This window comes from Silurus meridionalis, chromosome 3 (assembly GCF_014805685.1).
Source record: "Silurus meridionalis isolate SWU-2019-XX chromosome 3, ASM1480568v1, whole genome shotgun sequence".
Taxonomy (NCBI): domain Eukaryota; kingdom Metazoa; phylum Chordata; class Actinopteri; order Siluriformes; family Siluridae; genus Silurus; species Silurus meridionalis.
Genome location: NC_060886.1, coordinates 5,338,514 through 5,351,225, shown reverse-complemented (window position 1 = coordinate 5,351,225; position 12,712 = coordinate 5,338,514). Strand labels below are relative to the sequence as shown.

General features: G+C 36.8%; 1 protein-coding gene across 1 annotated transcript in view; it reads left to right on the top strand.

Annotated features, from left to right (window-relative positions):
- Positions 1-12,712, top strand: part of col5a2a (collagen, type V, alpha 2a) — a 37,975-nt gene that overhangs the window by 23,765 nt on the left and 1,498 nt on the right. The window contains exons 28-54 of the mRNA XM_046838992.1: positions 41-94; positions 186-239; positions 322-375; positions 651-704; positions 825-869; positions 1,139-1,237; positions 1,738-1,845; positions 1,927-1,980; positions 2,203-2,256; positions 2,341-2,394; positions 2,484-2,537; positions 2,689-2,796; positions 2,884-2,937; positions 3,079-3,132; positions 3,268-3,429; positions 3,614-3,721; positions 4,524-4,631; positions 5,274-5,327; positions 5,963-6,070; positions 6,176-6,229; positions 6,318-6,425; positions 6,580-6,633; positions 6,732-6,839; positions 7,060-7,366; positions 7,619-7,797; positions 10,325-10,567; positions 12,301-12,712. The exon at positions 12,301-12,712 is cut by the window's right edge and continues 1,498 nt beyond it. Of these exons, the coding sequence (XP_046694948.1) occupies positions 41-94; positions 186-239; positions 322-375; positions 651-704; positions 825-869; positions 1,139-1,237; positions 1,738-1,845; positions 1,927-1,980; positions 2,203-2,256; positions 2,341-2,394; positions 2,484-2,537; positions 2,689-2,796; positions 2,884-2,937; positions 3,079-3,132; positions 3,268-3,429; positions 3,614-3,721; positions 4,524-4,631; positions 5,274-5,327; positions 5,963-6,070; positions 6,176-6,229; positions 6,318-6,425; positions 6,580-6,633; positions 6,732-6,839; positions 7,060-7,366; positions 7,619-7,797; positions 10,325-10,567; positions 12,301-12,447 (2,640 nt within the window). The 3' untranslated portion in view covers positions 12,448-12,712. The remainder of the gene's footprint in view (positions 1-40; positions 95-185; positions 240-321; positions 376-650; positions 705-824; positions 870-1,138; positions 1,238-1,737; positions 1,846-1,926; positions 1,981-2,202; positions 2,257-2,340; positions 2,395-2,483; positions 2,538-2,688; positions 2,797-2,883; positions 2,938-3,078; positions 3,133-3,267; positions 3,430-3,613; positions 3,722-4,523; positions 4,632-5,273; positions 5,328-5,962; positions 6,071-6,175; positions 6,230-6,317; positions 6,426-6,579; positions 6,634-6,731; positions 6,840-7,059; positions 7,367-7,618; positions 7,798-10,324; positions 10,568-12,300) is intronic.

Below are 12,712 nucleotides of genomic sequence, written 5' to 3'. Positions count from 1 at the left end.
ATAAATAATAAATCATTAATTGCATTATGGCATAATCCAGGGGGATCCAGGTAAACCAGGTGAACAAGGCTCACCAGGACCTTCAGGGCAGCGAGTGAGTATCATTAACAATATTTACAACATCATTCCAAAGCATAACAAATCATGTTGAACGCACTCATCATGTAATCTTGGCTTTTATGTAGGGTCTTCCTGGAAAGGAAGGAGAAGTTGGGCCACTTGGGCCTACTGGTCCTCCAGTAAGTTTGTCACTTTGCATTTTTATTTCTTTATTTCAAAACCAGTAATAACAGTGCTTGATGATTTGCTTCAATATTACAGGGATCAGCAGGTGACAGAGGAGAACAGGGACCTCCTGGAATGCACGGCTTCCAAGTAAGAATAATAATAGTGAACTATTTCAAGATAAAGGTTTAACCAGAGAATTTTCAAGATGTTGCATAGGCAGAAATACCTACCTCTTCCTGAAACACTTAAAATAGCCCTTTTCCCTGTTTACTTTGTCTTTGTATTAGCGAACCGGTGTTGTTTTATTCATTGAAAGAGATTCAATGCACTTTTGTACATTGCTCTGGATAAGGGCGTCTGCTAAATGCTGTAAATGTAAATATATTGCTCAGTAGTTAATCCTCTTTAATGTTGTTCCCCAGGGACTACCTGGACCAGCAGGCCCAGTTGGAGAGGGAGGGAAACCAGGTGATCAGGTAAGCTATGTTATAATAGTTGAATGAAAGAAAATATTACATTCACATGACCTAACTATATCAGTTATTCCAGTGCATCATTTATTAAGAAAATTCAATAGGTTTTATTGATTGTTTAAGGGTATTCCTGGAGAGGGAGGCCCTGTGGGACCTCTTGGACCAAGGGTGAGCTATGTTTTCCTACTAATCTTTACTGTAAATACAATTTTATCTTGTCAGAAAGCATTCAACCAAATTTTGAGTTATGTGATCACTCAAAATGAATGTACGTTCTTTTGTTTGTAGTTTGGTCATCAAAGGCAAAGCTAATTACAAAGCATTCTGCATGCAGATATAAATGTATATAATCAAAAGGTAGAGAGTATACAATATACATGCAGATATAATAACCATACATTTACATATATATATATATATATATATATATATGACAGGGTGAGCGTGGAACTCCAGGAGAGAGAGGGGAGCTTGGACCTCATGGATTGCAAGGACCCAAGGGTATCCCTGGAGCACCTGGACCAGATGGGCCAAAGGTAAAATTCAACTTTTTTAGTATTATATTTTCAGATTTAGGCGATTTTGGCATTTGAGGACATCATAGAATCCTTGATATACACACATTGCCAATTCATAACACTTAAAATGTATTAATGTGGCAGTGTTTAAGTGAATAAAATGGTTAGGCTGTTGATATGCCCATAGAAGACCTTAATCTTTGCCCATGTTGCTTATCAACCAGAGCTTCTGTATAAGGCTACATTGTATGGTGTAAAAACGAATGATTGATTGAAACAATTATTCGTGAATTTATCATATTTTCCTCAATATTTCATCAAAGCAAAAAAGCTGTTCTATATTCTACCTAATAATAGCCTTTGCTGTAAAACCCAAACAACTGCGATTTAATTTAATTTCCCATGAGGGATTAATAAAATTTCATCCTTCAAATTTTTGCATGCTTTGTATGACTCATTGCATTCAAAGTAGAAATAATTCCCCAAACAGACCTAGCATGCTAATGCATTGTTCACAGGGAAGTCCCGGGCCTGCTGGTACTGTTGGTGATCTGGGTCCTCCAGGTCTTCAGGGAATGCCTGGAGAAAGAGGAATCTCTGGCCCTCCTGGTCCTAAAGGTGATCGAGTAAGTGAAACTGCAATATTAATCACAAGTATAGTAAATGTTTGATTTGCAAATATTTAACATTTCACCTCAATTTAACAGGGTTCAGTAGGAGAGAAAGGTTCAGAGGGCACTTCTGGAAATGATGGCGCAAGAGTAAGATGAACCAGATTATTCCTCTATTTGCATATATACAATTAAGAAGTACTGCCTGAAAAAATAGAATCAGACATAAAGGTACATGTGGATGTTGCCACAGTTTATGTGTTGACTGAATGGCATTAAAGGAATTTTTTAGGAGGCTTGTATTAGCTTGCCCAATCTTAGATGGCATGCTTTGTGTAAGTGATGATTGCATAATCTAGCTGTCTTTAATAGGGACTGCCAGGACCAATTGGCCCCCTAGGACCTCCTGGCCCAAGTGGTGAAAAGGTATAAACACCTTAGTATTCCAAAGATTCTATATACTATTTATTATATTAAATCACTTCAGAATCCAATATATGCCTTTTTCAGGGAGAACCTGGCCCTAAAGGACCACCTGGGCCTTATGGATCAAGAGCAATGCCGGTATGTCAAGTTTTCAGCTTTATATACTATAATTTATGCTACTGTTGCACAAATTATGAGCACATATTTAAATGTTCTGTAAATTTTAGGGATCTCGTGGTGAGCCAGGGCCTACGGGTGCTGTTGGCTTTCCTGGACCACCTGTAAGTTGATTTCAAAAGACATATATTCTTTTGCTAAAGTAAGACTGTGGAGCACTGCCAGTATTGATTCCACCTGCAACAAATGAATTAGTAATTGAATAATCAGTCAAATAAAAGGCAGTAAAACTATGGTTTTCCTATCAAATTCCAGGGTCCTGATGGTCAGCCTGGAGTGAAGGGAGAACCAGGTGAGCCAGGACAAAAAGGAGATGCTGGATCTCCTGGACATCAGGGATTGTCTGGACCACCAGGCCCTATGGTAAAAAAAATCTAACAAAATAAATAGATGCTCTATATACAAAAGTCTATGAGTTCTCTAAATGAGACTATGCTTAAATGTTTATAGGGTCCCGTTGGTGTGGGTGGACCAAAGGGGGGCAGAGGGACGCAAGGAGCTCCTGTAAGTATGGATATGCATTAGAAAACAGATGTGATTTTTCTTCCATTGGAAATGAACATTACTAATGAGAGGCGCCATTATTTGGCTTTGTGATACAGTTTTCTAATGATTATATTTTAATTATGAAATTCAATATTCCAGGGGCCAACTGGTTTTCCTGGATCTCCTGGAAAAGTTGGTCCACCAGGTCCACCTGTGAGTAAGCCAGTGTCATATCTTATATTATTTAATAAATACTATATTATTTACTATAAATATTAAATACTATATAATTATTTAATAAAAATATAAAGAAGGAATTAGTACTGAGTGAATCTTTTTGTCATTTAGGGCTCTCTTGGTCAGCCTGGTCCTATTGGTCCCCCTGGTAAAGAGGGTCCACCTGGACTTCGTGGAGATCATGGACCACCAGGACGGCAAGGAGAAAGGGGCCAACCTGGGCCTGCTGGAAGCACTGGAGACAAGGGGGATCCTGGAGAGGATGGACCCACTGTGAGTATCTAATAAGGCTAATATTAACTAAATGCTAATTACTAAACAAAGATGATAGTATTAAGTTGTCAGTAAACCGATCTCTAGCTTATGTTAGTTAAATGGACTCAGCTGGATTGTATGCAAATTTTAATTATCATGTATGGAAAAAGAAGACAAACATACCACAAATTCTTCTGTTCAGGGTCCTGATGGTCCACCAGGTCCTGCTGGAACAACTGGACAAAGAGGAATTGTTGGTCTTCCTGGACAAAGAGGAGAGCGTGGAATGTTAGGGCTTCCTGGGCCAGCTGTAAGTATATACATAAAAACAAACAGCAATAAATATGTAAAATGTTGCTTCACATAATAATCAATGCATTGCTATACATGATGCTGAAAATATTTGAGAATGTTAAAAACAAAGAAGCAAAGGGGTCAATAGTTCATGTATCCCCAGTACAGATTCTATTTTGCTAAAGTAAAGATGCTGAAATAAAATTATACCAAACTAAACATACACTTTTCACATATAAAATAAATGTTACATTTGACACTTATCATACAGCACATTTTCTCATTTTTCTGGGTAAACATTCCATTTCCTTTTAGAATATAATACATTTCTAATTATAAAAATATCTATGAAGGTGTAACAAATCTTTTCATTAAAATCGTCTCAAAAATGTATTAAATAAAGATACATTTTTACGATTAATTTGGATTTAATAGTTTGCATGATTAATTCGTTAATTTATTTTATTATATATTACAATTTAGTGATTATCAAGTATTAACAAAAACAAATAAAAGTAACAATGGTCTATTAAGTATTTCTTCTGTTTGCACATACATTTTTTTGGACATTTTGTGTGAGCGTAGCCATATTTTATTTTGTTGGTGGTTCATTTTATTATTTTATATACAACTGAATGTCGCTGTTTTGATGGAAAAATATATATATTTAAACTTAACCAAAAAATTTACCATCATTTTTTTTTAATGACATACTTTGGTGGTAATGACCTGTACATTAAATCAAGATTATATCGTTTTAAAGACATCATGCTTTTTCTTGCCTTTCTTGTATAATTTAATGTACATATATTTTAAAGGGTCCTCCAGGTAAACCAGGAACTCCAGGATCTCAAGGAGACAAAGGACCTTCTGGGCCAGTTGGACCACCAGGTGCTAACGGACCTCGGGGTGATGCCGGTCCTGATGTAGGTTTAATTCTTTTTCTTAAGTACTAACATGGCTAATACTACTAGAAAACTTGATTATGCGAGCGGCCAACAAACACCTTATTTGTGTGAGTCTAACAAGTAATCAACATTAGCATGAATTGTAACATCTAATTGTGCTTGTGCTAATTCCACTTTTTAACGTAATGTCCTCCAGCTAAAATAACATCTAATCAGGAGAACCTTTGTAAAGCCTTTCAAAAAATGCTAATCACAGGATAAGGGTCACAATTTGATGTAAATAATACAAGCCCTCGAATAGCAGTTTAAACAAAATCGAAGGCTACTGAAACAATGCAACTTAGCATGATGTTGTAATAGTTCTTCCAAACTGTAAAAATACAGTAATGATTCCAACAGACTGACAAAACAAATGGCCATCCTAGATTTGATCATCTTCTCCAGATGTAGAACACATAGAGCACTAGTGATATAATCTGGAGAACATCATTAGGACATAACATTAGCACACACCAAATGTTTTATTTTTTCAAACCATCAATGAAGTATTAATAAATTATTGAGCTAAAAAAAGTCATTGATTTTACCTTTGATGTAATTAATGGAGTAGTAAAGAAAAATAAATCATAGCCATTAACCTTTTGTCCATTTGACCAAAAGGGACCTGCTGGAGCTGATGGTCCACCAGGAAAGGAAGGTGTCATAGGTGAAAGGGTAAGAACTGAGAGCTTCTTTAAAACCTATATATACACCGACCAGGCATAACATTATGACATTATACCATTACGAGGGGTTAAGTGAAGAACACTGATTATCTCTTCATCATGGCACCTGTTGGCGAATGGGATATTATTAGGCAGCAAGTTGCTGTTAGAAGCAGGAAAAATGGGCGAGTGTAAGGATTTGAGCTGGTTTGACAAATTGTGATGTCTAGATGACTGGGGCAGAACATCTCCAAAACTCCAGCTCTTGTGGGATGTGTCCTGGTCTGCAGTGGTCAGAATCTATCAAAAGTGCTCCAAGGAAGAAACAGTGGTGAACCGGCGACAGGGTCGTGGGCGGCCGTGGCTCATTGATGTACACAGGGAGCGAAGGCTGGTCCGTGTGGTCCGATCCAACAGACGAGCTCCTGTAGCTCAAACTGCTGAAGAAGTTCATGCTGTTGATGCTCGACCGGTCAGAACAGTTTTAGCAGCAAAAGGGAACCCACAAAATATTAGGGAGGTGGTCATAATGTTTTGCTGATCGGTGTACATGATAAATTTTACTCAATCATCAATTAACTGATTTTCTTTTTGATTGCATTTGGATTTTCATGCATTTTTACATAACTATGACTGCTTCACTAGGGTGACCGTGGTGATTCAGGCCCAGAGGGACTGAGTGGGCCAAGGGGAGCTCCTGGTCCATCTGGCCCTGTTGGTGCTACTGGAGGCCCTGGAAAGAGAGGAGATGTGGTATGTGGTATCTTCGTTTTTTTTTTTTTTTTACTTTCTTTTAATGCCAGGCGTCCACTATATATTCTGTATATAAACCATTCCTATTAATGCAAACCTTTACAGGGTTCAAGAGGACCTGTTGGACCTCCAGGTCCAGCTGGAAAGAGAGGACTCCCGGTAAGACTTCTGTGAACAAATCTGCTCTATTGTGGCTTTTTATTTAAAAAGGAACACATAGCATAACATTGACCCTTTTCATTGGCAGGGACCTCAAGGTCCAAGAGGAGATAAAGGAGAGTTTGGTGATCATGGAGAAAGAGGACAGAAGGGACATAGAGGATACACAGGTCTTCAGGGGCTTCCTGGATCACCTGTAATTATTTCTCACTACACCACCACCATGCCTCAAGCCAAAAACTGAATATTAAAAAGAATGTCAATGCACACTCTGAACATCTGTTAAAGTTCAAGATTATAAAGTTAAATCTCTGTGGAAAACTAAAACAACTAATGCTCTATATATTTAGGGAACCACTGGCGATTCTGGACCACATGGAATTGTTGGGCCAAGTGGTCAAAGAGTAAGTGCGTTTATTTTGCTAATAATACATTATAAGACAATAATTTATATAATATACATATAATTATGTATTTAATATCTAAATGCAAATCATTGTAGGGACCTCCTGGACCAATAGGACCACCAGGAAAAGAAGGATACATTGGACAGCCTGGACCAATGGGACCACCTGGATCAAGAGGAATAAGTGGAGACATTGGACCAGAGGTATACACATCACTTATTCGACAAATTTGTGACTCAAGCAACATAATAAAAAATGCTTACAGTAAAGTAATAATGTTAAATTTTTGTTGGAAAAAACAATTGAGAGAAAGTGTTATTAGTGAAAACACTTAAAATACAGTATATTCCAATACTTACTGTACATACGTTTTTTTTATATAGAAGTACTATGTTACCTTGTTATTTTTTATTTTTATTTTAGGGACCTCCTGGAGAACCAGGTCCTCCAGGTCCACCTGGATCACCTGGACCACCAATTGCTGCCATGGAGGATATGTTTGGAGGCCCTCAGGATTACGATGCTGGTCCTCCTCCTCCTGAATTCCCAGAAGACGAGGCTCTGCCCAAATCTAATTCAACAGACATGTTCCAGGCCGACCCAGGAGTCCAGGCCACACTTAAAGCTCTCAGCAGCCAAATTGACAGCATGCGCAGCCCTGATGGTACTAAGAAACACCCTGCTCGCACATGTGAGGACCTTAAGCAGTGCTATCCACTGAAAAAGAGTGGTAAGTTGACCACCGCTTATGGTGCAAATGACCAAACCAATATTTTCAGCATATATTTTCCCAGTGTTCTTCTTTTATATATATATATATATATATATATATATATATATATATATATATATATATATATATATATATATATATATATATATATATATATATATATATATATATATATATATATATATATATATATATATAAAGACTAAAACATTTTAATAATCAAAAAATGCCCTCCTGTGTGGAATCCAGGTGAATACTGGGTGGATCCAAACCAAGGAAGTTCAGAGGATGCCATTAAGGTGTACTGTAATATGGATACTGGAGAAACATGCATCTCGGCTAACCCTTCCAGCATACCTCGTAAATCATGGTGGAGTACCACAGGAAACAAACCAGTGTGGTTTAGAACTATGACTGGTGGATCTTATGTGAGTATGAATTTATATTTAACAGATTTACTGTTTTTTATATAAGCTCTAGTTTAATCCTTTCTTGAGCAACACTGATGACAGGTAACTTTATCAACAAGTACAAACAATTATTTTATAAACCGCCTTTTATAAGATTAATCAGGACAATGTTTCTGTGTGTAGAGTATCAGGACTCTGTGTTTAGCTGCTGGTAGACAAGGAAATGGGAAACTTCATAACACTTTTATAAGTGTAAAGCTGTTTTGGGACAATGTCCATTGTTAAAAGCTCTGTACATATTAAACTGAATTGAATTGAAAAAAGAAGGGTGTGAGCCCCCTGCTGGACAAACATTTCACACCTCCCAACAACATTACTAATATACAATAGTAGATGTTATACAGGAGCTTAATTTGGAAGAAAAATGCCATATATAATTGCCACAATAACATTTTAACCTATTGCCTATTAATATTTAAATCTAGTAGGCTGGATAATATACAGGGAGTGCAGAATTATTAGGCAAGTTGTATTTTTGAGGATTAATTTTATTTGAGGATTTAATTTGAACAACAACCATGTTCTCAATGAACACAAAAAACTCATTAATATCAAAGCTGAATATTTTTGGAAGTAGTTTTTAGTTTTAGCTATTTTAGGGGGATATCTGTGTGTGCAGGTGACTATTACTGTGCATAATTATTAGGCAACTTAACAAAAAACAAATTCATACCCATTTCAATTATTTATTTTACCAGTGAAACCAATATAACATCTCAACATTCACAAATATACATTTCTGACATTCAAAACCAAACAAAACAAATCAGTGACCAATATAGCCACCTTTCTTTGCAAGGACACTCAAAAGCCTGCCATCCATGGATTCTGTCAGTGTTTTGATCTGTTCACCATCAACATTGCGTGCAGCAGCAACCACAGCCTCCCAGACACTGTTCAGAGAGGTGTACTGTTTTCCTCCTTGTAAATCGCACATTTGATGATGGACCACAGGTTCTCAATGGGGTTCAGATCAGGTGAACAAGGAGGCCATATCATTAGATTTTCTTCTTTTATACCCTTTCTTGCCAGCCACGCTGTGGAGTACTTGGACGTGTGTGATGGAGCATTGTCCTGCATGAAAATCATGTTTTTCTTGAAGGATGCAGACTTCTTCCTGTACCACTGCTTGAAGAAGGTGTCTTCCAGAAACTGGCAGTAGGACTGGGAGTTCAGCTTGACTCCATCCTCAACCCGAAAAGGCCCCACAAGCTCATCTTTGATGATACCAGCCCAAACCAGTACTCCACCTCCACCTTGCTGGCGCCTGAGTCGGACTGGAGCTCTCTGCCCTTTACCAATCCAGCCACGGGCCCATCCATCTGGCCCATCAAGACTCACTCTCATTTCATCAGTCCATAAAACCTTAGAAAAATCAGTCTTGAGATATTTCTTGGCCCAGTCTTGACGCTTTCAGCTTGTGTGTCTTGTTCAGTGGTGGTCGACTTTCTGCCTTTCTTACCTTGGCCATGTCTCTGAGTATTGCACACCTTGTGCTTTTGGGCACTCAGTGATGTTGCAGCTCTGAAATATGGCCAAACTGGTGGCAAGTGGCATCTTGGCAGCTGCACGCTTGACTTTTCTCAGTTCACGGGCAGTTATTTTGCGCCTTGGTTTTTCCACACGCTTCTTGCGACCCTGTCGACTATTTTGAATGAAACGCTTGATTGTTCGATGATCACGCTCAGAAGCTTGGCTATTTTAAGACTGCTGCATCCTCTGCAATATATCTCACTATTTTTGACTTTTCTGAGCCTGTCAAGTCCTTCTTTTGACCCATTTTGCCAAAGGAAAGGAAGTTGCCTAATAATTATGCACACCTGATATAGGGTGTTGATGTCATTAGACCACACCCTTCTCATTACAGAGATGCACATCACCTAATATGCTTAATTGGTAGTAGGCTTTCCAGCCTATACAGCTTGGAGTAAGACAACATGCATAACGAGGATGATGTGGTCAAAATACTCATTTGCCTAATAATTCTGCACTCCTGTATATATATATATATATATATATATATATATATATATATATATATATATATATATATATATATATATATATATATTTTTTAAAACTGCATATTTTTAAATAATTAGACTTTAGCTACAAGCTACATGTTTATTAAAGTGTAGTAAATATATAAACAAAAAAGTTAATTCCACAGTTTTTGTCCAATCATATTTCCCACATCTAAAATGTAACAAAAGTAACCAAGGTGTGTGTGTGTGTGTGTGTGTGTGTGTGTGTGTGTGTGTGTTTAGCTCTGGGTTTTTCTATTAAGCCTTAAAAATAAATACAATTAGAAGTACAAAAATAAAATAAAATAAAAATCCCTTTTAATGTCATGTTTTGCCTTAATTAAGTGTTTTACAGTAAATTACTGCCCTGATTATACGTTATACAGAATGGAGGCAAAATGACGGCATGACATCATATTTACACAAATGACGGTCGGATAAACCCTTTTTTTTCTCTTAAGTTCGCTTATGGAAACAAGGACCAGCCGGCTAACTCGGTCACCGTCCAGATGACCTTCATCCGGCTGCTTTCCAAGGAAGCCTCACAGACCATCACGTACCACTGCAAGAACACCGTCGGTTACAAAGATGAAGCAACTGGCAACCTGAAGAAAGCAATTATCCTCAAAGCCTCTAATGACTTAGAGCTCAAAGCTGAGGGAAATAATCGTTTCAGATACACGGTGCTGGAGGATAGCTGCTCTGTAAGTATAACCCAAGTTATTCAATAAGTCATTCATTCATTTAATAATTGATAGATTTTTTTATTTCAGTGGCCATATAGAAGCATTGTTTTTTTAAACACAAAGACAAATCCAATTAATGCAAGGATAGAGTATATATTCAGATTTCAGATATTTAGTAGTAGTGAGAAGTTAATGACACAACTGCGATTATAAAAGGATTTAACATTGCATACAGACTTAAAAATTGCTCGTTTAATGGAACCTCATTTTAAAAAGGAGAAGGTGGTAGATCAGTGGTTAAGGTTCAAGGCTACCAATCCAAGGGTTGGGGTACAAGCCCCCATATTGCAAAGCTGCTACACTTGGGGCCCTTGAGCAAGGCCCTTGACCCCTTGTCCTATCATGGCTGACTTTGCGCTCTGACCCCCTGATTCCTAAACTCACTAGGTTATACAAAAAAAGAATTTTACTGTGCAGTATTGTACATGTGACAAGTAAAAAGCACCTTTACCTTCTTATAAACACCTTCAGAAACCGATCTGAATGGACTTTTGTTTAGTTGAAAAAAAAATACTGGACAATTTGTTTTCAATTGTCTTCAAAAATGTAAAAAAAAAAAAAAAAAAGTTTTTAGTTAAAGATGAAATGAAAAAAAAAAATTATAATAATAAATAAATACATTTATTTTATATATATGGATATATTATATCTCCATATATATATATATATATATATATATATCCATATATATTAAATAGAGCCTTTAGAGAGCTGTAAACTGATCCATATATATCACTTTAAACTTCTGGTTCGGGCTCTCTGTATCTGGATGACATCAGATTACAGGATAATAATTTATGATTATTGTCATATATATGTAAATTAAATGGAACCTTTAGAGAGCTGTAAACTGATCCATCTTGTTGTAAGTTGACATTCGAGCTGATTTTTTGTTATGATTAGGATTAATTATGATCTAATAAGCCAAGAGTCTAATAATGTGGGTTGTTTCCAGATGTCTAAATTGTGGAAAAATGTGCAAAGGTGTGAAAATAATATGATCATGACTTATTTATATAGTATATATAATTTACTTCAAAATATTAGACTATTATAAGATATTTTTTGTATTTTTGGCATTTGCTCATTAAATCTATCTATCTATCTATCTATCTATCTATCTATCTATCTGTCTGTCTGTCTGTCTGTCTGTCTGTCTGTCTGTCTGTCTGTCTGTCTGTCCATAGTTTAGAGTTTTTGAAGGTACATTAAATATCATCTAGAACAACACTGTAAAAAAGTGTCAATGGCTGGATGGCTGGATGGATGGATGAATGGATGAAAGGATGGATGGATGAATGGATGGATGGATGGATAAATGGATGGATGGATGGATGGATGGATAGATAGATAGATAGATAGATAGATAGATAGATAGATAGATAGATAGATAGATAGAGAGAGAGAGAGAGAGAGAGAGAGATAGAGAGATGGATGGATGAAGATGAAATAAGAAGAAATTGATGTCAATGCTGTCAACAATTTCAAGAAACAAGCTGCGACTTCTAGGCCCTGAGAAAGACCCTTAACCCAATAATAACCCCAATGTAAATGTAAATGTGAATCTTGCAACCAATGGATTTATCTGTGTAAAAAAAGTCTTTGGGATTTTTGAACTGAGTTGCCTGAAATGTAATGAAGAATAATATTTCACACTCAAATTCTTTCCCTTTCTTTCTCTCTTTTCACAGCGAGCAAACAATAACTGGGGAAAGACAGTTTTTGAGTACAGGACACAGAAAACGGCAAGGTTACCTATCGTGGATATCGCCACTCTGGATGTTGGTCGCCCAGATCAGGAGTTTGGCATCGATATTGGGCCTGTTTGTTTTTTGTAAAAAAAAAAAAAAAATTATAATAATAAATAGAGCAAAGATGCATTGAAGAGAATCCTGAGACTCTTGAACTGACTGCTGACAAGCTCAGCCTTGTACATAACGTACTGTGGACTGTTCCGGCCCTGTAGCAGGATATTTATTGTTCCTTTCCAATAACTGGCCCTGATTAGTAAGTTTTTAATTAAAAGAAAAAACAAGAAATTGCATTTGTTTGGCTCTATTTGGCTTGACTTATATAGATTAGTGAGCTCCAGTCAACAACTGC